We start from the raw sequence: 26454 nt of genomic DNA, 5'->3' as shown, positions 1-26454 counted from the left end.
GGCCGTGGTGTGCATTATTTATAAACTTGTTGCTGATCAAGATATTACGTCACTAGTTGAGATCGAAGTGGTTTCTTCAGCCAGCGCTCGCTCGCTCGCACATATACAGAAAACATACATTGGCCACCCGAGTTTCCAACCTTCGATAGCTCAGTTGGTAGAGCGGTGGACTGTAGTTGGAAAACGAGCAATAGAAATCCATAGGTCGCTGGTTCAAATCCGGCTCGAAGGATTTTTTGCTTTTTTTTGTATTCTATGTTTATTTATGTTTTATTTTAATTTGTTCAATTACTTCAGAAACCAAAACAGATATGATTTTAGTTTAGCTAGCATTTTAGCATTCTCATTACTACGAAACCGCCGGGCTCCAACAAACAGAGCAGAGGTGGTGAGCTTATACTGACTGATAAGCGAATTTAGCTGACCACGAAATTTGTTCGAATAAATGTTGGAGGTATAGTTCCGAAAGCACATCAATCCCCCCAACACGGCGCCCCTCACCGACCTTCGATAGCTCAGTTGGTAGAGCGGTGGACTGTAGTTGGAAAACAAGCAATAGATATCCATAGGTCGCTGGTTCAAATCCGGCTCGAAGGATTTTTTGTTCAGTAATATTTTTTTTATGTACTAAAACGTTACAAAAGTGAAAGTTACTATTATGAAAGTGTGTTATGAAACTCGAATAAAAAAAATATAGACTGCTGGTCAGCTGGGTTCGTAGTTGTTGTTAAATAACTTAATCATTGACTTGTTGGAAATACAATTTATCAACACTTTGCCGAGGTAATAATTCTATTTACCGCCCATCCCGCTTCTAACGTTTCCCCGCGCCACCAACTCACGACAAACGAATAGATTGCTGTCTGGGCAGCCCGCCTCCAGCCACCATTTCACTTCAAGCTCCACTGCCTGCAACGAAATATGCATAATTCAATAGCAGGAGCTGCGTCCTTGCCAACGTGAGTCCTGCGGAATACGGAATGAGAAGGGGGAAGCCCCTCGACGGAAGCTGAAAAGTATGCAATAAGCGATTGCGACTCGTTAACGCTTCAAAATACAGCGGGAGATGGAGTGCGGTGTGCCAGACAGCTATGGGCAAAATAATAGGAGTCTATTACTAACGACGAGGAAAATTTTAAATACTTTTAGACTTGATTAAGTAAGTTTATACTTCCGTTTTAGCTTAATGTTTGACTTATTCAGAGTGAATAATATACGAAAACTCAATGCTTACCATTTGGATAAGTATCTATCGTTGGGCATGACTGTGTAATCACAACATTAATCTAATACGCGTGTTTAGTGCGGCCTGGCGGGTATCCAACTTAATAATAGCTTTCCCAGCGCCTTGCAATAAGTAATTAAATCATTTACAACAAATCAAAATGACTGGATGAGAGCAGGACGATGGCGAGGAGTCGCTCCGCGCCGTAAGCAAATAGTAGCCAGTGGCTCCGGTCGGTCGGTCTGGCTTATTATTAATGAGAAAAACTTTAGCAAGTTTTCAATTAGTTGCGCTCCCCTCCAGCAACTCGGCGCATAATCAAGACAAACGCTGGCTCATAATAAAATATTTAGTTGGATTTCCTTGGCCAGTCGCCGTAATTGACTGCCCACCAGTTATTTGTATAACAAGCCGGGACTTTGGAGTCGGATTTGGATTCGGTTTCGGTTGATTACTTTGTTACACTTGGGACACGGCCAGGGTTTGCTAATCCGAGTCGACAGCCTGCATAATGTGATTAATTGAATATTAGGGCAGGCAGGTGCCCGAATACCAAGACTGGCCACAGCTTGGCTGTCTGCTGTTCCATTTACCTGGTCACCTGTTCACCAGTTCACCAGCTCACCTGCTCACCTGTTGGCCATCTAGCTGCAGTCAAGGCCTCCGATTTCCACGTCACATGATTCTTTCATTTGCAGACTGGCGGCTTTGTTCGCCTGCATACGAAATCAGATTTTAATGGGCACATATTCCGTGCCCTAATTGGATGGCGATTCATTCAGAAATACGATTTCTTATTCCACCTAAGCCTGATTAGATGGATAGAGCTAGTGAACTACTGCGAAACGTTTTTTACTTTTTTAGATTTCAGTTTTCGTTGGTTTTGTCCAATTACCCTAATTCTATGACATTTCTAACCGCTGTAAAATAAGTTCTGCAGATAAAATATTTATACAGTATTACTAGCTGATTTTGTCATATTAACTGAGAATTTTTAAGATTAAACCGAACTTTTATTAGATACCCCCTATTTATTTGCATTTGAGAAACTCACAATTTAGTTGCGCCATTGTGGATTCAACGCCTTTGCGTTTTAGTCATACACAATTAATTGGAATTCCCCTTTGACACTTGCAAAGAATTTGGCCCGATTTCCGTTGAACAGCAAAGCAGGTAACACTTGGCTGAGTTTTGTTAATGCAGCGCCTACCAGTCGCGTGTGTTTAGACGGCTTTTGTTTGCCTAGCCGTGGGCGTTAATTACAGTAAGACATTTGTGAAGCCGCCGTTAGGCGTAACTAATAAACCAAACACACATACGTACCTATGTATGTATAAGCCCAGAGTGTGAGTTATATGTGGGTATTTCCCCAAAAACCGCATTAACAAGCAGCTGCTGCTTCTGGTGCTGCTGCTGCTGCTGCAGATCCTGGCTGTAATTAAGTTTACTCTCGTTTACGAGACACGCGCCAAAGCAAATCCCGGCCACATTGACTAGGACAACAAACCGCAGAGTGGAGTGGGGTGTGGCGGCGGGGTGGCGGGGTGGCACCTCATCAATGTGTTAATGCTAATTGTTATTGTACTTCGTATGGTCTTGGGTGGTCGTGGAAGGGGGAGGGGGGAGGGAAAGTGCCAGCACTTACCTCAAATTGAATTAGCCTCATATGTGGCCTGCCAGTTGAGACAGTTTGCAACTTCCAAACTCAATTTGGCAGGTCGAAAAGTTTAGTTTTCACTTGCCTCAAAATAAAAGTAGAGCCTGCCGCCATCACAGCTTATAGTTGGTACATTTTGATTGCCGTTGGGCTGCGCAACTATTTGCTGTGTGGAGAGAGGTGGGCCAAACAAAATCAGAGCAAAAATATTTAACAAAATTGCATTAGAAACTTTTTTCCGTTTGTCAGGCAGCACGAAATTGCCGAACAAAATGCCTAACAAACTGCGAATTCTAAGTCAAGCCTCCGAGGGATGTCAGCTATTCGAGTTGAGCATTTGGACTCCGGCAGTTTGTGTTCATCGTATCAGTTGCCAACTTAAACGAAAGTTTAAAGAATCTGCTGTATTGCCGTTCACCTCTGAAACAGACTTAACCCGTTGACGGCCAAGATTTCAAATATATATGTGCTACCTATAAATAAAATATAAATCTACAATATTTAAACAGGCTGTAGTCCTCAAATTGATGGTGTTATGCAAATTATGGTCGTAAGTGGTGCTGAATGCAAATGAAATGAATTATGAAAACTGGCTAGAGTGCAACTAAAACTTTTTCTATCAATTCAAAATGGTTAGTTCTGTATGGGGTTAAGGGGCCCTCATAAAAGTGGAAATGTGTTGAACCTTAACCTCCCTGGAGTGAAGAAAGTTTTTCGCTTGTTGTTTGACAAATTGTTTTGTGCAGCGGCCGAGCGAAATAAAAGGCAACATTCGACTGTAAAGCGGATGAGGAGTGGGCGGAGTTCCTGGACAGGATTGGGTGGTTGGGTGGGTTGGGTGGCTCAACGGTCGGACCTCTTGGCCATCAATGTGTAATGAATGTGGGCGGGGGCATCGGGGCGTGAGCAAAGTTTGAAACGCGAACAAGAGCAGCAAAAACAATGACAGGCGTTGCCAGGAGCCAGACCTTTTCCGATCCTGTTCCTGTTACCCATTTCCCATTTTCCACTTCTCATTTCCATTTCATTTTCCGCTTTGCCAACAGTGTAGCTCTTGTATTCCCTCCCTGAAGGTCTAACGTTCACGGCCTGTTACACTAAAGTAGATCTTGTTCTGCTATATTTATGTTTATCTAAATATATTTGGAAATAATTGTTTATATTCATAAAATAAACTTATTATAAATACTACTACTAACGTGTGAGTTCAGACCTAAAGAGATACAAATTTCGAAAACCTATGTGATAAATTGGGAACGAAGTGTCAAGGTACATCTTTGGAAAGGGTATTCCAAGTACCGGTTTGCCTGATTAACCGTTTCTTCATGTTCAGTGCCAGTTGGGAAAGTTTTACCGCTCGCTGTTGACTGTTGCCCTGAGGCTGCAGTGCCGCATAAATTAGCAAACATGAGGCAAGCGGAGCGCGTGACTGGAGAACCTTTAGTACCTGGCCAACTGGGCGACTGGGCCACCCAAATGGCCAACTGATTGACCCGCCGTTTCCGCGCCTCTTCCGCTATTCCCGCTCCTCTGATGGCAGCAAATTAGCGATGTCCGTGTGGTCCACTCTGCTATCCGGTCATCTGCTCTGTGCAACACTCAATTGCAATTACAGCTTTTGGCCCCCGCCGAAAAATTGGCCAGCGCAATTAATTAAAAAGTTTGCTGCACAATGCAATCGCACCCAGATCCTCGGAATCCCGAATCCACGGGATTGCGAAAGGTTGCAGGGTAGGTGGCGCAAAGCCCTAAAAATATTTTTTCAGGTGGTGGGGAATATATTTTATTTTCATATATGTCGGTGCGACATTTAATTAAAAACTGTGCATACGCCAGGTGCCTCCAAAGCGAAATGAGTGGATTCTTTTTTTGTTAATTGTATTTTATCACTGGATTACGGGAATATGAAATGAACAAAATAAACGAACTTGAAATTGTGCATGAGTGCAAAAAAGGGAGTTTTAAAAATGGAAAAGGATTTGCTGCGAACTATTTCAATCAATTTTTGACACAAATGCATATAAATAATCCGATATGAATCGTTGATATTCAAAAGTTGATTTATTTTCTTACAAGAGTTTTTTAAACACTGATTATGTATTGGCTTTAAAATACAAATACATCTAGGTAAACGGCCATTTGTTGTATTGAGTGCTTACAAAAAAACGTAGTCAGCTAAATAAATAATGTATATGAACACGAAAATTAAAAATTCAATAAATATTTATAAAAACATTTAACGTAGATTGCAACAAGCAATAAATTGCTACACCAAAACCACTTAAAACGCAGAAATGAACATTTTTATTAAGCATACGCCGCGTGTGACGGCAATTAAAGCGCCACCAAGATTGCTGAGCATCTTAGAAGTAATTCTCTTTTGCTATGAGTAAAATTGTATCTTATTCGCCGTCCTCCCCCCGAGTTGTGCATTGTAATTTTCATAAAAATTATGCAGATTAAATGTGGCAGCCAAGTTTGTGAAGGCCTACGAGTGGCATTAAACTCGCATAAGGCGCATCGGCAGAGACAACAAAGATGTCTAAATAATAAAGGCAACTCGAGAGCTCGAGGACGTCGCCCAAGTTGATTGAATAAATCACAGCAGGTGAAATTCACTCGAAACACGGCACTCCGACATGCGTGAGAACACGCTGACAGACTGGAAAATGAAAAAGGAACTCTAAACGGGGCCGCTGAACAGGAGGGCATGCATATATAATGAAATCAACTTACATATAAAAAGTATTGCCCAGGAGCCGCAGGACGATGGAGCTCTAAAGTTTCGCCATTTACAGCCCGACAACAATTTGGCCAAGTAGCTGCCAAGCACCAGAGATAAATCGGACATAAACCAAACCCGCAGGCCTGCAAAACGACGACCATTTCGGACCACCATTATGCCAACAGTGTGTAACAATTTCTGGAAATAAAAATGAAGCCCGCAGGGTATTAAATTAGTTCGCATTTGTTTTGGATCTGGCCATGGTCGCTCAAAAGCTGCAAATACACTTGTCAACTTCAACTTGAACCCTGAACCGCTCGCTAAATATTTTGTTCAGTTAATTGCATGTCGCTGGGGGCTAATTAAATAGCTCGACGGCAGAACTAATTTACATGATCACGACACGCTAGCATATGGTTTGGTTTTTGCCACCTGCAAGGTGTGCAAAGTTCACTCGGCAATTAGCATTTTCTATGAGCCATTTCACCCGAGCTCCTTTCTTGATTCCTCAATGCCGATTCTCGAATGTGGAAAGTGGCATGCCTCGAAGGTCTGGGGGCAATTAGGCATTCGTAATACGACTTATGGATTTTTACGTTCATATTCAATAAATGCAAAGTGCGCGGCAATTATACTTAGGGATATTTCTGTCACGAAGGTCAAGTTTGACGTTATCCGCAATTTCGCATGTCTGTAATGCAAAAATGCGTAGGAGAGGACAGCTCACTGGAAATAGCGACGCATATGTATAGAAGTCAATTGCTTGTGGTTTCGGGTTTGCATTAAAGAAAACAATGTATAAAGAGGGTAAATATGGTTATTAAATGGTTGTTGATCCTACTTGGCATTTGCTGGAAAAACGAATGAAATTACACATTGCATGGGTATTATTAAAGGTTGAATGATAGTTCTAATAAGTTGTATAATTTTCTATATAAAATGAATTTCGAGCTAAAATATAACGTTTCAAAATATTTGAGAAACTTTTCCGATCTTTTCCCTAAATAAATTAATTTACCAGATTTATCTAGACATCATTATTCATTATTGAGTATAAACAGAAGCGAAGAAAGCATCGATTTTTGCTATATCCTTGAACCCATTGTAAATTATAATTTATAAGAACACTTCGTGATCAAATTGAGCTATATATTTCGAAATATTCGCCAACTTTGCCTTTTAGAAGCAATTAGGCATTAAGTCTGTTAATTATGAGCCACGCCCAGCCAGACACCTTGCCATATTCGGTGGGGGAAAACTTTTAAAAACTCATTAATGCATAAATTCCGGGTCCTTTAAATAGGAGCCCCAAAAGACTCTGGGAGTCCATAAGCAGTTCGATTGGGCACCCGAATTTCAGTCGATGGCCAGTCTTCAGTTCCACGGCAATGTCAATGCGGACATCAGGTATGATATTAGCCTGGATCCGGCTAGGGAATCGAACCTCTTCCGCCTGCTAATGAGACAACAGTTGGCGATAGGCACGCGGCCATCTCCGCGGTTGCCCAAATGGTGGCCGAAGCGGCTGGAAATGATGGGCCAAGTGCTGGCCAAGGCATATTGTTCCATGGTGATTTTTACGTCGCTGCATTTGGGTGTCCTGTTCACCAAAACCACACTGGATGTCCTGCCGACGGGGGAGCTGCAGGCCATAACCGATGCCCTCACCATGACCATAATATACTTTTTTACGGGCTACGGCTCCATCTACTGGTGCTTGCGCTCCAGGCGCCTTTTGGCCTACATGGATCACATGAACCGGGAGTATCGCCATCATTCGCTGGCTGGTGTGACCTTTGTGAGTGGCCATGCGGCCTACAGGATGTCCAGGAACTTTACGCTGGCGTGGATGATGTCCTGCCTGCTGGGCGTGATATTCTGGGGCGTTTCGCCATTGATGATGGGCATCCGTATGCTGCCGCTCCATTGTTGGTATCCCTTCGATGCCCTGGGACCCGTCACATATTCGGCGGTGTATGCCACACAACTTTTCGGCCAGATCCTCGTGGGCATGACATTTTCATTCGGGGGCTCCCTTTTCGTCACCTTGAGCCTGCTGCTCCTGGGCCAGTTCGATGTGCTCTACTGCAGCCTGAAGAACCTGGATGCCCATTCCAAGCTGCTGGCCGGGGAGTCTATAAATGGCCTAAGGTTGGTATTTGTTCGACAGTCATTTAATTCTAAACTTTCCGTTTTTGCAGCTTGTTTTGTGTACGAGTTGCAGCTGCAACCTTAAGTGAATTAATTAATTCAACTTTTGTTTGTTCTTTTTTTATACTTTCTGAGCTGCAACCTTTGTGGCCAGATGCATACTTTTAGTTAGTTAATACCAGTGCCTTTTTATACCCGTTACTCATAGAGTAACCCCCCGCACCCCGCACCGCACACCCGAAATTTTCTTGTCTCTTGAAGTTTTAAAAGAAATAATCTTATTTTTTTTTTTTTATTAAAAAAAATGTCAAAAATTAGAATTTCCTTTTTTAACACGGGAGGATAGGGATTTTGGTTACGAATTCACCGAGGTATGACATTCCTCCCTCGGACAACTACTTTTATTTATCGATTAAAAATATTGATTATTTTTCATCAATAAAAAAAAAAATTATTTTTTTTATTTATTTTTACCACCCGTACCAATACCCGATATTTCTTGAAGTTTTGAAAAAAATAATCTTATTTTTGATTTACAAGACCAATGTTTTAATTAAACTATTAAAACTAATGATTATAATTTTATATTGAAGAGTACCTATAGTGTTATTTATTTAAGGTATATTTTGTTTGGTTTCCAAACGAAAGCATTAAGTTTAGAATTTATTGTTTTAATATTATCTTTCATATTATTTATGTTTAGCATTTATAGTGTTACACCACACCCCGCACCCCTGTCAGTGTGGAAATTGCACTTCCACCCGCTGAGTAACGGGTATCAGATAGTCGGGGAACTCGACTATAGCGTTCTCTCTTGTTTATATTAGTTTGCTGCAAGAGGAGTTGCTGCTGGGAGACGCGACCCGGGAATTAAATCAGTACGCTCTGCTGCAGGAGCACCCGACGGATCTGCTAAGGATGTCGGCAGGACGAAAATGTCCTGGCCAGGGCAATGCATTCCACAACGCCTTGGTGGAATGCGTTCGCTTGCATCGCTTCATCCTGCACTGTGCCCAGGAGCTGGAGAACCTATTCAGCCCATATTGTCTGGTCAAGTCCCTGCAGATCACCATCCAGCTTTGCTTGCTGGTCTTTGTGGGCGTTTCGGGTACTCGGGAGGTCCTGCGGATTGTTAACCAGCTGCAGTACTTGGGACTGACCATCTTCGAGCTCCTGATGTTCACCTATTGCGGCGAACTCCTCAGTCGGCATAGCATTCGATCTGGCGACGCCTTTTGGAGGGGCGCGTGGTGGCAGCACGCCCCCTTCATTCGCCAGGACATCCTCATCTTCCTGGTTAATAGTCGACGGGCAGTTCACGTGACGGCCGGCAAGTTTTATGTGATGGATGTGAATCGCCTAAGATCGGTAAGAAAATCCTTTCTTCTTTTATAAACTAACCATTTAATTTGAAAGGACAATTTGGGTTTCAGGTTATAACGCAGGCCTTTAGCTTCTTGACTTTGCTGCAAAAGTTGGCTGCCAAGAAGACGGAATCGGACCTCTAATCTGGTAGCACACTTGTTCGTAGGCGTTGATATTTATTTTGCACATTAAAAACCAGTCGAGTAAAATGCAAATAATATTTGCGTTTCCGCGTACCAATGTTTGCTTAACATTTTGCAGCACAACCAGATTGTGGGTCCCACTCACTTTTGGTCGCAGGAAACCTCCGCGAAAAGCGGCTGTAAGTCCCATGTCTCTTTTGCCCTCGGCTTGTCACTGATAAACAGCCCATTCCCCAAAAATGTTTTCGGGACAGATTCCACGTTTTGAAAATTTAAGCACTTTGTAAGGCGATAATTAGATGCTCTTTAGAGGAAGGTGTACTTGGGTTTTTTCCTCCGCAAGTTCTAGAGCGTGCCAGAAATAAGTGAAGGAAATTGTACCATTTATTCATGCAAATTTATTAGTTTTGATTTTTCAATTTAAACACTAAAAGCTTTTTTCCTATGGTACACATACACTGGTGCTTAAAGTCTGTAGTATTTTCAACAAGCCAAAATGCAAAAGGCTCCAGAAATATTCTGTTTGACAGAATTTTGAGTGCCAGCTAATGTACCCACTTAAAATGGGCCTTGTTGTAATGTCCTACGAGTATCTGTTGTGCAAAGTTCCCAGATTTTGTAAGACGCCTAAAAGTCGACTTTAATTTTGCGATTGCACGTCGTACGCACGGAAACTTATGGCAAAGTTTTCAACTCATTTGCGCTTTGCATTTTTCATTGTGTCACAGACACAAAATACCCAGACACCCACACCCACACTCACATAGCAAAAAGTTCTCATTCTTTGCTCACTGACTTGCTATAACTTTGGATCCGGGTGGATAAATGGTTGGCGGTGCCGGGAAAGTGGGAAATGCGAAATGGGGCATGTGGAATGAGGAATGAGGTATAAGGCATGTGAATGGGGGGCATTGCTACGTGTGTATTTATAGGGACTCATTTGTTTCAGTTTTTGCCGCCTACTTTGGGCACCCATAGCGCTTAGATGATTACCTTTTTGTTCGCTTTGTATTGTGCTTTTTGTGCTCGACTCGCTCGCTTCGCTCGGTTCGGTTTCGTCAGCGGAAATGCCTTTCACTTTCTCCACTTCCGCTTCCTCTCCATGCTAACTACCTTTATGCGTGTCTACGCGCAGAGCCAGCAGGACATTTATATTACACGATATTTGATAAGCGCACTGCACTGCTTGCCGGTCCGCAGACAAATGTTCTGCCATATTTCCCCCACAAAAGCCACTCGATGCCATGGCAACGGGAAGCGAGGCAGGCCATCGTGGCATCGGCAACGGACCAAGGTCAAGCACACTGCCCAAGTGGCCGGTCTCCATGGTATAAGCTGGAAAAATAATGCATTCAATGGCAGGAGCATTTGCATCGCCCATCGCCCATCGACCAAAGTCCGTAAATGGAGACATAAGCTGGCGCTATGATTGCCCGGATAAATCCAGCCATCTGGAATCATTGGAAGCATCAGCAAGGATCTATCTCACTGGGTGGTGGCTCATTAAAATGCTAATCAAAGGAATTCATTAATATCAATATTGGGAAAATTTGTCTTTCCCGATACGAATATTATTAAAAAATGTAAAAATTTTAATTAAAGTTGGTTAAACACAAATATTTTAATGATAAGGAAAAACGGCCTTTAATTATATCCATTAAATAATAAATAAATAAAAAATCGTCTTTCCTGATACGAATATTATTTAAAAAGGGAAACATTTTAATTAAAGTTGGTTAAACACAAATACTTTAATAATGAGGAAAAACGGCCTTTAATTATATCCATTAAAATATCCAGTTTTATTTATTCATAAAAAATGCACCAGAGGGGCTTACATTTGCGTGCCTGTAAATTGCAAAGGATTTAAGGGTGCACGTTAACGGTCTTTAATTTCGTTTGACCCATTAGCTTTACATAAAAACTTGAACGCGTGTGTAAAGAAAATAATTTGATTTTAAGCCGTAGCTACAACTGAGTGAATTAAAGTTAAGTGGTTGAGTGAAAACAGAATTTTCACTCTGATCCTGACTGTCGTCCTGTAAGCGGACTGGCATTGGGCCAACGAAAACTGTGTAGACTGAAAACTGTGCCCGCATAGAATTGACAGGATCTAGCCGCAGGCATTGCTGTCAATATCCTGGCACTTTGGCCCCGCAGTCGACAACTTTGAAGTAGTAGGGTTCCTGAAATTAAATTAACACAAAGGCATGCCGTGTCAACTTTTTCGGCAGTCAGCTGGCGGTATTTTAATTGAAAGCAATCAATATTATCGCCAGCACCAAATTCCAATTTATGCTTGAGGAAACCAAACGACAGCTGTCAAGGATGGCGACTATTTTGATTTCAAAACATTCTAATGACTAGCTTCAAATTTATAAAAAATCTTCGGTGCTTACGCCGCAAACTTGCTTTATTTAAAGCATTCTCCATCAACACGTCTATTTAAATGAATTTGTGAGGAAACATTAGCTACTAGAAGGCAAAATGCAATTATTAAAAGTCATTATAACTGCCAACCTGAGCTGTGATCCCATGAACTCCAATTCCATTCACACCTCAGCAAAGGACCAGTCAGGCACCTGCCAAATTGCCATTCCATCAACATCATTATGGGGAGAGGTAATCTAATCAGGACAGCCCTGCTGATGTCAAAGAGCTCGTCCCTTGTTTGCTAATTTCATTATTACTTCATATTACATTTGCGTGCTGTCCGCAGCTGGGCGCGTAATTGTGAAATTCAGAGCCCAATGGCCATCGGATTGTGCAACATGTCGCATGTCGCAATATCAGACGGCACACATAAAGGTAAATAGGGTTTTGTGTGTGGCTGTTTGCTTTTGCCTCTCTGATGCTGTCACATAAATTGCAAACGATTCAGCCAACGGCCATTCGCCTGTGGCCGGAACAAAAGGACCTCCTCCCCGAAAGGCACACACACATACACACTCACGCAGACTGAAGCAACACAAAGTCGCCCATAATTTCCCATTACGGATTGCCGGTGAGTGGATATCCTTGTTAACGGCTTCTTTACCAGCTCGGCAATTTGTTACGCACACTCAGATGCGGGTACTGGTTAAAATGTCTAATAAAAATAGTTGCAGGTTATAAGCAGTCGGGAGATTTTTGGAACAATTTCACAAAAATGGTTGCAACTGCCCTTTTATACTTCATCACGTTCTCAGCACACCCAAAATGTTGAAAATCAAGAACAGTGTAATGCGGCATTCAGTCGCATCTCTCGAAATCATCCGCCTATTGTCAGCGCCTTGCCATTTGAATGTGATTCGACATAATGTGACTATAGTCCTTGTGAGTTGGCTCTTGTGGGCCCGTGCGTGGGCGTGGGTTTCTGGCTGGCTTTTTGCCACAAAGCGGCTTTAAATTGTTGCAGAATGGCACGGCACTTGGCAGAAGGAACGGCATTGCAATTCAGCCTTTTTTGCTGATGCAAAGAGCCAATCGAAATGGCCATAAAGTGCGCAACAAGCCGCATGGAACAGCATCTGGGCCATAAATCAATGCAATCAATGTATACAGTTTTCATGGCAGGTGGCATGGTTTCCCCACTTCCCAGCTGCGATATAATATATATATATATATCTATATATATGTGTAGGATTGCATGTCCATTTGGTTGAAAGCCAATGGTAAATGGGAATTTGCAACAACTGAGGCTTTTCATACCCTGCAGTTCGACAGAAAGTGCACACAATTTGTTGGCAATTGAACATAAGCACTGCGAAATCCTGTTACACAATCAGTCTTGTCACTCAAATCCAAGTGGTATGCTAAAGCTGATTTCAGGTTCCTGCTTTTAATGCAAAGTGAGTCCTTATGGGTATAATATTTTTTGTCAATTGATGGTGCTGCACAATCAGTTTCTTTTAAAAATATGTAAGTATTAGTGCATTTCTCTCGTTAGTAGGGTATTAATAAGTCGCTCAACTGTGTTTAACCGGTGTTTTTTATTGGGGAAACAAAAATATTTAAACACCAACTACGGCTTCACTTTCCTTTGTTGTTTCGCTGATATGTGCGACCAATGAACAAACAGAATGTGAGTGGGTTTTTTCCGCTCGCCGCTTGGTTGTAGGCCCGCAGACTTAAGTGCAGCAACAACCTCACCCCCTCACCCCCTCACCACACTTTTCGCAAAAACCGCTTTTGCATTCGCAAATATTTGCGAAAAAAAGAACTATTATCACCCGCACCTTTGAGCTCGAACACATATGCAGATTGAAAGCGCATGAAAGTGCTTCCCATTTTCTGGAACGCTTTCCATTTCTTTCTGCATTTTTTGCTGCCTACCCGCAGGCGCTCTTGGACAAAAATTTCAAGTTGTCGGCGTTGTCGCATCGCGCAAAAACCGTTTATTATGGTAACTTTTTCTCAAGAGCAGGGTACCTTTTTTTTAAGCCAGATTGAAGAGGAAGAAGGGCCAAAGGGAATCCATTAAACGGCCTCTACGCTTTTTCCGCGCTTCTTTACGAGCCCTTAAAGCTGCAAATAAAATTAACAGACGCTGAGTAGTCGCAATTTCGACTTTGCTCACTTTTTACGGGTTTTTTTTTGGTCGGTTTAGCCTGGCTACTTTGTTTGGGGAATTTTCCCTGCGCACTTTGCAAAATTCAACGGCCTCTTCAAGTACAAAATTTGTGCCGCATTAGCGTGCATTAATTTGTCAAGTGGCCGGGCATAATTGAACTTGTGAGGATAATGCACCAAGCTCGTTTCTGTTTGGCTTGTTTTTTAAGTGCCGCCCACACTGCAAATGAATGCGGTCCACACAGACCAACTGGTCGTATACGCAATATTTGTTGAGTGGACACTACGTGGGCAACAGAAATTAAGTTTGAATTGCAGATGTGCCATAAGGCTGTCTATGGAAAATGTTCTATTTTTGTTTTACCCACGAGAATGGTTCTTAGAAAAGGGTTACCGCAGTTGCTATTTGAATACTTCAGACAAAAAATGTTCCTTACTTACCATTATTTTACACACTTTTGTTGCAGACTCACTTATATTTTAAAACGTTTTCCACTTGAACGATGTTTAAAGTGGAATATATATAAATAAATATACATATATAGTAGCAAAATAAACGTGGCTTATTCGCAGCTTAATTAAGTGGATTTTCATATGGATATTAATGTGGAGTTTTATGAGGTGCATAAAAGCGCTTCCTTTGAGATAAAACGTAGTTCCGATGGATTGACTGGCAGCCCAATCAGCATTGCCATTTACATTTCATTCATTTTGCAAATAATATTTTTCCAATAAAACGCAGTGGCGGGCAATTTATGTAATGCACATTTAATACAAACCGAATACAATCAGAAAACATTTGTACAAATCATAAAACATTATAGCTAATATGTTTCACATATTTCTTTATCTACGTTTCAGTGTCTTTGACTTAGATTAGGAAGGATACGCTATGGCTATATCATAAAATACACACTTATACATGGGGATATGTCATTTCGGGCTATTTAGATTTTTTGGTATTGTTTATTAATATGTTTTTCTTTGTTGTATCATTGAAAGCAATTTTGATTAGATCGGCTGCTTATTGTTAAATATCATGTAAAACACGCAAGCAATTTAAGCTTGGTTTCGGTTTGGGTGTACTAAATTCTTTTACAAATTCGAAAGTTTCGCTTCGTGGAAACCTTAAGTTTGAACCCTCAAAAAATGCGCTCGGCTTTTCATTGTCCATTGTTGGAGGTGTTTTGATAGTTAGTTATTTAATAGTAAACATGTTCCATCTGTCGACAAATCACAAAACATCCCCATCAAGCTACACTACAATCTAATCTAATCAGGGCAGGGCTTGACGGGTTTTTCTACTCCAATCATCCGGTCGTTAGACTAAACACAAATAATACACAACTTGATTGCCCCAAGGGTGTTATTGTTATTTGGTTGAAGTATATACAAAAGTTACTTATTCCATAGGTCAGTTTAGGTCCAGAGTTGGCAACTGCTAAGTGCCACTCCTTATAACTACTGGTAAAAGCGTTTTGTCACAATGCTCCCCTTTCCTGATTTATCTTATTAAATCAGTGATTAATCAATCTACAATTTACAGAGTTCTATCTTCTTAGTGGGTAGTACATAATTCGCTTTCAAAACATCTATTACAAGTTATATTTACTGTGCTGTGTGAGTTGGTTTTAAATTCGTTTTAAACTTATGCTATTGTGAAGTTGTTTTAGGGCTTATGTGCTTCAGACAATGGTTTCATGCCATGTGTTGTTGAGTATTTTCTACTATCGAAACTTGTCTATTGTGTATGTATTTTGCCGTTTAGTAACTATAAGAGCTCTTCAACTTTTTAATCAGACCAATAAAGTTGAAAAAACTTTTGGTAGTGGTCAGGGAAAAATAGTTGATATGATTTAAACAACCCTGAAGGTAGACTTTCCCAGAATGCTTTTGTTAGGGAAATCACTTTTGAAAGGTAAAGTGTTCTATGAATGAAGAAATGTACCAGCGAAGGAAACAACGAAGAAAGTTTTTGATAGCCGACCATTTACACTCTTTGCATTTTGCGGCCCTAAAATGAGTTCCAAAAACTTTTCCCAGGTATTTGGGCCACTGTAATGGCTGTGCGCCCCCAGTTAGTTTTTTATTTTCTTGGCCCAAACGGGCTTACATATGTTGCAGAATCAGCGGAAGGCGAGGTGATAGGAGACACGGAAGTTGGGTTACAGCCAGGTCCATCGAGTGTCTCTGATGGCCTGGCTTTGTTGTTTGCCCGACGGCCTGCCATTAAAGTTCAATGAAGTTCCACGAGTGCGACACTTTGAGACTGGGTCGCGACCTGCTCCTGCCAAGGATTCAATGAAGTGGAAAAAATATTTCCGCCGGCGATAAAATTGCTATAAATTTCCAAGTGCCACGGGGGTTTCCTTATGTCTGTTCTCAGCATTTTCCACAGCCGCCTGCTGTGCGAAGTTTCGGTGCGGGGACGCTACAAATTTGTCAGCAAAAATGGCGCAAATTTTGCCGTCTGTTTTTTTTTCTTTTTTGGTGAGGTGTCATCGAGACAGGGGCTTTGAGTGGCTGTCACTAATGGCGTCATTACCTATCATTTGCCACCACCCAAACCAAGCAAAAAGCGTACCGCTCATCTGGGACTTTAAAACTTGGCAGCACATTCGAAACTTTCATCCGGCTTTCGTTATTACAGTTGGCCCCTTGTTGTTTGATGTCCTTCAGCATTCAGCCAGCTGCTCCGACTTCGGTTTCGATTCGGCCAACAGGATTCTCAGCTGCCTTCTGGCCACCGAAATCGCCATTCACATCCTGACCGTCAAATTCTTACGTGACCAGCTGAAATTTTTCATTTGGCCACAGAAATAAAACAAAATGAATGAACTTTTCAAATAAAAATAGCAATCTGCCGGTCCAACCACACAAACAAACAACAAAAGTCACAAATTGCCGTGGATTTGTGTACGTGTCGGTTTCATTAATGGCTACCGATGAAATTCTTTGTGCATTTGCGGCTTGCGAATTTGCCATAAATTTAATGTATAATTGCCAAAAGCCGAACAAAATAGCGTTTATCGATCGAAGTTTGCAAAGCGACGTTGGCGCTTTTTTATTTTAGGAATTTTTAAAGTTTGGCCTTATAGACAAGCTTTAAACTTACCAAAATTCTTTTCAAACTCTCTTCAAAGAGAAGTTCTCTTTTATAGTACGTAGTGAATCTAAAAAAAATTCGCAGTAAGTGGTTTTATATATCTTCAGATTGACACGAAATTTCTGTGCGCAAGAACTTGGTCGAAGAGCAAATGTGTTTGACGGTACAACGTTATTCGAAAGCAAACATTCCGCAATTAATTGCATCCTTGCCGTTTTGCTGAAGGCTGAAAGCTGTGGGAAATGGTGGTTTGCAAAGGAACCACAATGGGGCGAGTACCAAGCTCGTTATGTTGTTGTCTGCGTCCAGTTTAATCCCCAACCCTTGGCAATCCTGCGGGGATCCGAATCCGACTCCGATTCACTTCAAACTAATTCACTCAGCTCCACTTCTTACGCCTGGGACATGTGTTTTCAATGGCATGCAAATTGAATTTGAAATTAATTAGAGGCACATAAGCATTTAAGCCCCAAGGACACACGTGTGAGCAGTGTGGAGTGCTGGGTGGGTGGGCATTATCGTCCCTTCGAGATTGCGTATACGGCACGTTGTGCGGTGGACCGCAGGCGAAATGACCGCTCCTTGCCGTATTTATATGTCACTTGCCACTGCCACACTTCTTTTCAGAACGCCCCGCACCGGAGCAGTGGAATCCTGAAAATCCACACTGGCGCACTTGTGCGTATTCGTCTTGAGTTTGCCCGGTTTAACGGGCGTCTGCTATCTGCTCGGTCGCCAGGCACTCGTGCTGGAATACCGGCACAACAGGACCTTCTTGAACGCCTGCCGGAACACCTTGTTGAAGATGGTGTAGAAGATGGGGTTCACCATGGAGCTGGCGTAGCCCAGCCAGGTGACCACATCGAAGACCCAGTGGCTGATTCGCTCCTCGCATTCCGCGCACACAGTGGGCAGGAGATTTAGGACGAAGAATGGCGACCACAGGATGACGAAGGTGAAGAACACCACTCCCAGCACCTTGGTGGCCTTCTGCTCCAGCCTGATGATCCGGCCGTGGCGCGAGGAGTTCCTGGAGATCACGCTGGAGTTCCTCGAGTGATGAGATCGCACCGTTTGCTGCCGCTGCAACATGCAGGGCGAGGAGGTGGTCGTCCTGGTCTTGCTCCCACAATCGCCTGCTCCCTGGTAGTTCATGTTCTGGTGACTCCTCAAGGTGGCCGATCTTCTCAAGGGTGTCGATGAGTTGAAGGCGGTCGCTGTTTTGGTGGGCGTCAGCAGCAGGGATGTGCGCACTCCACCAAAACTGCTGCCCCGCCGCCGATGACGACTTGAATCCCACGTAACCACCGATGCGGTCTTTGAGATGCTCAGCTTTCGTCGGCCAGGACAAGGAGTTCCCGGCGCAGCCAAGTACCCACTACCATCGCTCTGAACAGTTAGCGAACTGCCCTGATTGTGGGCAGAGTGTGGACTCAGGGTGGAGCCAACTGTGGCAGGAGCTGCTCCTGCTGGTCCACCAGTCGTGCCGGCACTCACACTGGAGGTCAGTGACTTCTTGTTGCCGCCACTGCACATGAGTAGCTCCATTTCGCTGGGCGAGCTGCTCACCGCCGTCGTGGTGGTGGTCACTCGGAAGGCGGACGAGATAATCTTGACCTCCGCCGATTTCACGCAATTCTGGAGTGGTCTGTCCCCGAAGTACGGACAGGTGCAAACGGAGGGCAGCTGCAGGTAGTCCGTCTGGTGATTCTGGCCAGCGATGTGGCACTGCTTCGCCTTCTGCGGAGGATCTAGCTCAGTGTCCGAGTGGCAGCCCTTCGCCTTCGCCTGTTGCTCCTTCTGTTGCGGACTCTCCTCCTCCTCGTCGTCGTCGTCATCATCGAGGCTCTCCTGTACAGTGGTGTGTCGCGGATAGAGTGCATTCTTGGGCAGACTATTATGGCGCTTGTGACGGCGCAGCGTTGACGTGGGCGTGTCCACATCCTCGTCTGCGTCCTCGTGCCCCGAACGTCTGTCGCGTCCTGGAACAGCTGACGAAGCTCTTCGTCGCTTTTTATACGCACGCAATCGCTGAGAAAGCTGTGAAAGAGTACTAAAAAACACAACTTTTTTAATTAAATAATCAAAACTTTATATAATATAATATAAATATATAGCATATATCAAGTCAAAGTCTTTAAAATTCTTGTTAAAACTGTGGTTTATTAAACGATTTCCCCGCTCCAAATGAAAGCTGTATGGTGCATAGCACACCATGTGGTTTTAATAACGAAAATATATAAAAAATATGTCTATGTCATACCCCACCGATTTATTGATTTAGTACCCAATATCCAGCCATTTTCTTTCTCCTTCTCCCCTTTGGCGACGTACATTTTTAATTAAAATTGCGCAGCCAATTGGCAAAACTCTATTCGAAGGCGAGGTGCCTAAAACAATGCAGTGAACACTCGCTAACAGCAATTCAACAAAAGGCAACACGCCTTGCGGTCATCTCGTTTCTTTCACCTGTTTTGCCGCGAATAGTAGGCAACATTTTTTGTGTTTGCTCTTTGTGGTTTACCGCCTTCTAACATTTTTTCTTGAGAGGTTTTCCTTTCATTTGCGCCGTTGTTCGCGCTACACTTAGAAAAATCATGCATTATTTTCTACAGTATTATTATACCCGTTACTCGTAGAGTAAAAGGGTATACTAGATTCGTTGAAAAGTATGTAACAGGCAGAAGGAAGCGTTTCCGACCATATAAAGTATATATATTCTTGATCAGGATCAATAGCCGAGTCGATTTGGCCATGTCCGTCTGTCCGTCCGTCTGTCTGTCCGTCTGTCCGTCTGTCCGTCTGTCCGTCTGTCCGTATGAACGTCGAGATCTCAGGAACTACAAAAGCTAGAAAGTTGAGATTAAGCATACAGACTCCAGGGACATAGACGCAGCGCAAGTTTGTCGAATCATGCTGCCACGCCCACTCTAACGCCCACAAACCGCCCAAAACTGCCACGCCCACACTTTTGAAAATGTTTTGATATTTTTTCATTTTTGTATTGGTGTTGTAAATTTCTATCGATTTGTCAAAAAAATTTTGCCACGCCCACTCTAACGCCCACAAACCGCCCAAAGCTGCCACGTTAAGTGTTTTTTTTTTTTTTTTTCTTGTGTTTTTAAGCTTATTTTACTGCAATTAAGGAGTTTGAATTATAGGCATATTTTAAATTTTCCATTAAAATTGAATTAAAAACATTTTGTAAACTTTACTGTACTTTAAAGCAATTTAGAGTCTGGTATAATATTGAATATTTAATAAAAAATATTTGTAGCTTTAATTTGAAAGTGTGTGCATATAAATATATGAACTTTTTCTCTGTACCGGCTCATTTTGCATTCATTTTAATAAAGCGAATAAATTTGCGAGCTGCCTTTGCGGTTTTGTGTCCTGCCGCCCGTTTTCCCTGCATGCAAATGCGCGCCAACTTTATTTGGCCAAGACGGAGGGGCGGTGGCGATGGGGGCGTGGTTAGCTGCTAATGAAGGCGTTAGCAGACAGAAGGCCAAGTGGAGGTGGCTGAGCGGCGGAGGGCAGGGATGCTCGGTGCTGCCAAGACGCAGGATAAGGATGTCAGCTCATTATGCATCCTTCGCGTTTTTGATTTGTGTGCACGAGACGTGCGCATAAATTGAGATGCGTTGGAACAGGGCTAAGCAGTTGGGACTGGGGATGGGGGATTGGGGCCAGCCTCTCATTATGCAAGTGAAACAAAGCCAAGCTGATGCCAACTTTGTTATTGTTTCCCCCACAAAGGAATTAAACAGCCGCCAAGCTCATCAGGACATCACAGGGGACCGACTCCACATGCATATACGAGAATTTACATATATATATAGTATACAATCTTATGTGGCAAAGTGTTAAGCTGATTTTGAGTGCCAAGCCAAGTTCAAAAATTAGAATATCGCCAGCATCATTTGTCAACTTTCCCGCATGAGACGGCAAATTGTGCAACAATTAAAAGCCACTCGACTTTGACCCCGTTCCATTTGTTTTCGTCCTTTCCCTCTTGGCATCCCATCCATTGCGGACAAAAGGAAGCCAAAGCCAAATCCATTTTATTGATTGTGCAAATTCGTTCAACTGTCAAACAATGTGGCACATAGTGCTTCCAATACTCCACCCATTTGGCTGAAAAGCGCACAGTCACAATGAAATATAGTCTATAGTATGATACAAACGTGAATAAGGGATTGGTTAAATGGGAAAATATGAGCGAGATAAAATGTGCAGTCATTTCGTAAGTTGAGCTGCCTTTTATTCAAGCTTAAAATCGAGCTGGGAATTAAAGATATCAATGTTCGTTTTTGCAGTGGTGTTCGTTGCGAAAAATTTAATCTTTTATTGGATGCATTTGGCAGACAGAATCTGATGCCCAATTAAATCAAAATAAATGCGTGAACAAGTGTCAAGAAAAGTAATTTTTAAATTTTTCAGGCTTTTCTATAGAATTTCATATCATACGCAATTAAATAGTTGCTATTAGTTCCACCTGAATGGCCATAAACATACACCGCCTTATCTATTTGTATATACATTTTTTGATGTCTTATTAAATTCTTGGGAATTTCAAAACATTCGTTTTCTATGAATTCAGTTTTTTAATTGAATTTCTCGTCGCATCACTTATCCCAGCATAAGCCAGTCGACTAAAATTAGAAAATTAATGAAAAACGCATTTCGGCAAAAGGCCTCAGTCGACGCCAAAATCACTTGAGCGGCTCGAATGCCAAATAAAAAGGCAGTGCCTTTCCCTTTAGGGCAAAAAAGAAAAAAACAGTTTCCACCGACAAAATGAAAAAGGAAAACGAAAGCGAAAAAAATTAATTATTACGAAAAATTTCACAACGAGTCGAAGGCGGAAGGACAATAAAAGGCAATGCCACAAAAAGGAGCTCACAGAAAAAACCTAAATAAATGGAAAAGGAGAAACGAGTCACAAAAAGGACTCGAGGTGAGCATTTTCTTAGCTTTTGGTGTGGTCAGCACACTTGGCCAACTCGAAAACCGGCTGAGACAGCGACAACAAAAGGTCCTGCAAGCGCCTAGAAAGGATCACTCTGGCAAAACGGTTTGCCCATCGCAGCTGTTTGTCCTTTTGTCAGGTGAAGAACCAAGAAAACTTTACGTTTTTCCCAGGTACCTTTCCGAATTGTCTACGCTTTTCGAGGAATTTGCCACAATACTACTGAAAATTGCGACCCACAAGCAGGATAAAGTTAAATGAATTTAATTGTCTGTGTTAATATTATTTGTGACTAGAGAGACTCTGCTTGCTTTGGTTAAGTGGTATATTTTCGCATCACATTACATCTTTAGGAAGTTGTAAAGGTTTAGAAGAACAAAGTGCAACCGTGGTTTATAATTGCAGTAACGCCATTTTCCAGACTTGTAATAATATTGTATTACAAGTTATTGGTACTCAGTAATTTACATCCTTGCAGGATAAAGCCCATTATTGAATAGTATTTCATATTTCAGAGTGTTACTGTTTATGGACTCACCCATCGCTCTGTTCGCCGCCCATGCGACTGCTGGCCAGGGAATTCCGGGTGCTCTCCCGTTCGATGCCCAGCGTGGTGGTGGACAGGCCCAGGACTGTGGTTCCGTGGCGACCCTTGGGCGATGCCTGCTGGTGGTAAACTCCGGCCGGATGCTGCTGGTGGTTATGCTGGTGCTGATGGTGCTGATGGTGGGTCTGCTGGTGGGTGGCATATCGCTGGGGGCTGCTGGGGTATTGCAGCTGCAGGTGGTTCGATAGGGAAAATTCGGATTTGGTGGGTGAACCGGTGGTGGATGACGAGGCCACCGACTCCAGGCCACGGGATAGCTTCAGCATCTCGGCACCGAACTGATGCAGGGCCGTCATGGTCGTGGGCGTTGGCTCCTTTATGCTACATAAACATAAATCATATATATATATATATATGCATATGGTAATTTGCACTACAACACTGATTGGCCCACTCGATAACTCACCTGGAATCGGGCAGCCAGAGCTCGTGGTTGTCCAAAGTGCTCAGATCCGTATCCGTGGAATTGGCCGAGTGGGCGTGCAGCACCGTGGAGGCGTTACCCGGACCCGGCTTCAAAAGGCGTCGCCAGGTGCATCGTCGTTCTGTGGAGCACGAACAGGGGTTAAACGGATCTACGGTTTCCATTAAATTGCATTCAGTCCAATAGCGCAATAGTGCGCTACGAGAAGTCACAAATTCGCTAATAAACTCGCACGAGCACACTCAAATGCCCCTTCAACATATGCACTGAGAAAAATGTTCACGCTAGCCCAGTTCAGTTCTTGTGAATTAGCTTTTAACGCTAGTCCAACTTCCGTTAAATATCATTGTTATATTAATTAAATATATTGATTCTTTGTATGAGAGATGTCAGGATATTTCTCTCCGTGTAAAAAGTACAATATGGCAAATCGAACTACGTGCCTGACCGAAATGCGGACGCTTTACAGCACAGATTTGGCTTAAAATAACTGCCAAAATCCACGGCACCAACACAGTCGCACTCGAGCTCTCACAGATGCGCACCCACCCACACATACACACCCTAATGCCTGCAGCTGAGGCTTCAAATCCACTCAGACGAATCGGGAACACCGTGTCCTGCGAAGCGCCCCTAAATGATTGCTGCGAACCGCAAAAATGCCCTGCAGTGCACGCGATTCAGCTGCAGTCACCATCACCATCAGCATCAGCATCACCATTTACCATTCACCACCAGCAGTCCATTAAATATTCGCCAACTGTATTGACTTTCGGCATCCACAGCTCTAGCTTGTCCCCCAGAAAATTACTCTCTGTCCCCTTTGGGGCTCAAGGCAATCCAATCGGATGAGAAATGGAGAAATGGGAGCGCTGAATAAATTCTGCGGGCAGACAAAGGCATTAGGACCCACTTAGTTATGCTTAAAATAAATTGAATCTGGTCTATTGAATTGTAAAGGGATAATGGAAGCGAAGAATCTTGAATTGTTTTTAGCCAAAAGCTCAAGTAAACTGGGCTAAATACGAGACGGCTAATTAGGGATGTACAAAACAATTAAGACTCCTTAAATATAAAAGATCTGCCTGTAGAAGCCTTTCAAATTCGAGTCTTAGCTACGAGTTCATAGATCTCCTTATATTTGTTGGATTTGCGGAAAAGTTTAATGGAAATTTCAAAAAGTGGTTAACATAACTCCAAGTATAGCCTAGCTCTTGAGTTTTTAAAAACTACCATCGCAACGAGTTTATAACGAGCCTGCGTCGAAAAGTTGGTGCTCAAAACTTCGGTTTTAAAACTAGTTGAGCACTATAGAAAAGCTCTTAGAGCATTACAAGCCATTTACGTTGCTGGCTCTCGCTCGATTCATGGCAACGTGGAAATTAGCTATCTACACATGTGGGCCCGATTTTCATCCCATTTGTAAGAATGGGTGTGTGGTGGGTGTGCTGGGTGATTGTCCTGCGGTGTTTGCCCCCCATCCATCCGGTTCAATGTCGACGACAATGTCGATTTTGTGTGCATTGCTGCGGCTTAGTCGCACTTTGGGCCTCAGAAATCCCAGGGACACGGATTCAGGGCGTATCCGGCACATGTCTCTGCATTGTTTGTCTAGTGTTGTCCTTCCTCCACTTTCAGCACTTTCCCATTCCCGTTCCCGTTCCCATTCCTGATCCTGATTTGGATTCTGATCCGCCCATTTTCTCTACTTTTGTCGAGTGTTGTGTAAAGTTCTGCAGTGCAAAAAGTGCAACCCGGAGAACAAAATGCAAATTTTAGGCAAACTGAAAATCATATTAAGCTGCTGCAGCACTTCGTGGACTCTTCTGGGTTAAAAGTGGGCGGACAAGTGTGGTGTCTAGCATCCTTACCCAAGGCCGGTGCCTGGCCAAGCCATCCACTGGCCCATCCGGGAGTGGCCGCCGCCGTCTGCTGTCCACCACCCAGATTCTGGCGCTGCCGGGCCAAAAGGCGGACGGTCAGGCAATATGTCAGCAGCATCACGCCCAGCGGAATGTAGAAGCACACAATGGAGCCGACCAGCTTGTACACCGGATCCGGTATCTGGCAAGTTCCATTCACCAGCACCGAGGCGTGATTCTGGAATCAAACGGGGAGATAGCAGGGCGAGCACGGAATTAATTTGGCTAAGTAAAGGACATATGCACAAAATATTTCAGACATTTGTCTCCCTGCGGGTTTAACTATTGCGTTGGCACAGTCTTTGTCAATTTTACTCTACACTTTAATTACAATGAATTTTCTTAATGAATTTTCACTATTATTTTAATGTAAAACATAGAATGCCAAAGGGCACTATTTTTCGGTCGCATATTTAGAAAATATTTGTTAATTTAAGTAATTAAATATTAGTAAATGAAAGAAAAGCTAGATTACTCACCTTTGAGTACATCAAGCTCAAGGGCAGGCTCATGGCGATGCTCAACAGCCAAACGAAAACAATTTTGAGAGTGACCCGTCGACGTGTTTTATTCCGGCCAAAACGCATTGGATAGCGCAGCGATAAATAGCGGTCCACGGAGATGGTGCACAGGTGCATGATGCTGGCCGTGCAGAAGAGGACATCCAGGCAGATCCAGGTCAGGCAGTGCTCCGAGCCCAAGGGAAAGTAGCCTGCAAAGGAAACAGATTCTGCATTGTATTCTTTGGCCAGCTTGTAAATGTTCCCTGGCCGACTTATGACTGTATCAAGTGGCTGCAATACATTTTCTACCTATACGGGTATGTGTACACACGATTTACGATTGGGTTGGTCGGACGAACAATGCAAGAACATACTGGCGGCTAGCCATTTTTATTTAATACTGTCCGGCTTTTTCGTTTTTTTATATGTTGGCCATATTTTCCCGGGAGCCACGGTTCATTCGTGAGCTGCCAAATGATATTGCCCCTCCTCCCGAGGGGAGCTTATGCAGCATATTTCAGGCCAACTGGCCCACATATGAGCGGCTATTCCCGATGCTGTGGCCATCGTTTTGCACAGCTGTTGGACGTCATAACTCAGCGCACCACTCTCGCCCTATTCCCATAAAAGTACAATTGTGCATGCACTGCAAAAAACTCCTTAGAATAATATTAAAAAAGTTCTCAGCCAACTTATATGAAATATAAGGATGATATACAAACTATTCCTAGACTATTATCTAAAATCTTCTTATCTTACATAGAACTTATAGACAACATTCATTTTCCTTTTTTAATTTTTCTGAGTGAAGCTAGTTTGCAGGTTTGTAGGTTGAGTGTGCCACATATTTGGTGAGTGATACTTGTGTTTACTCTGTTGTTGCGTGTGCCCTGAGATTTGGGCGCGGGATTTGTGTCCAGAATCTGGTCCAACATGAATCCATATTGCCGCTGGGAAAAGGAATTTCTTAACGAGATAGCCCACAGAAAGTGGGATAAGTTTGGGGGAAGATGGATCGATAAGGCGTAGGAACAGTTTCAGTTGAAACTGTATGTATTTCAATATAACTTTCATAAGTTAATGTCGCTTTAAGGCCAATATTC

The 26454-nt window shown here is 42.9% G+C and overlaps 2 protein-coding genes and 2 non-coding genes across 4 annotated transcripts in view; 3 read left to right on the top strand and 1 right to left on the bottom strand.

Annotated features, from left to right (window-relative positions):
- The first annotated feature begins 139 nt into the window (after window positions 1-139).
- On the top strand, window positions 140-232 carry Trnay-gua. Its single transcript has 2 exons — window positions 140-176; window positions 197-232. It is a non-coding gene; the product is annotated as a tRNA-Tyr (tRNA).
- A 272-nt stretch (window positions 233-504) lies between these two features.
- Window positions 505-597, top strand: Trnay-gua. Its single transcript has 2 exons — window positions 505-541; window positions 562-597. It is a non-coding gene; the product is annotated as a tRNA-Tyr (tRNA).
- A 6373-nt stretch (window positions 598-6970) lies between these two features.
- On the top strand, window positions 6971-9266 carry LOC120452263 (putative odorant receptor 85e). Its single transcript, XM_039636393.1, has 3 exons — window positions 6971-7758; window positions 8586-9126; window positions 9192-9266. The coding sequence occupies exons 1-3, from the start codon at window positions 6971-6973 to the stop codon at window positions 9264-9266; spliced, it is 1404 nt and encodes a 467-aa protein (XP_039492327.1).
- A 5360-nt stretch (window positions 9267-14626) lies between these two features.
- Window positions 14627-26454, bottom strand: part of LOC120453302 (dopamine D2-like receptor) — a 35404-nt gene continuing 23576 nt past the window's right edge. The window contains exons 3-7 of the mRNA XM_039637935.2: window positions 25328-25560; window positions 24798-25026; window positions 22909-23047; window positions 22434-22823; window positions 14627-18976 (exon numbers count right to left, since the gene is read on the bottom strand). Of these exons, the coding sequence (XP_039493869.1) occupies window positions 17644-18976; window positions 22434-22823; window positions 22909-23047; window positions 24798-25026; window positions 25328-25560 (2324 nt within the window). The 3' untranslated portion in view covers window positions 14627-17643. The remainder of the gene's footprint in view (window positions 18977-22433; window positions 22824-22908; window positions 23048-24797; window positions 25027-25327; window positions 25561-26454) is intronic.

The sequence above is a fragment of the Drosophila santomea genome, chromosome 3R (assembly GCF_016746245.2).
Source record: "Drosophila santomea strain STO CAGO 1482 chromosome 3R, Prin_Dsan_1.1, whole genome shotgun sequence".
Taxonomy (NCBI): domain Eukaryota; kingdom Metazoa; phylum Arthropoda; class Insecta; order Diptera; family Drosophilidae; genus Drosophila; species Drosophila santomea.
This window is presented reverse-complemented; position numbering and strand designations above follow the sequence as displayed.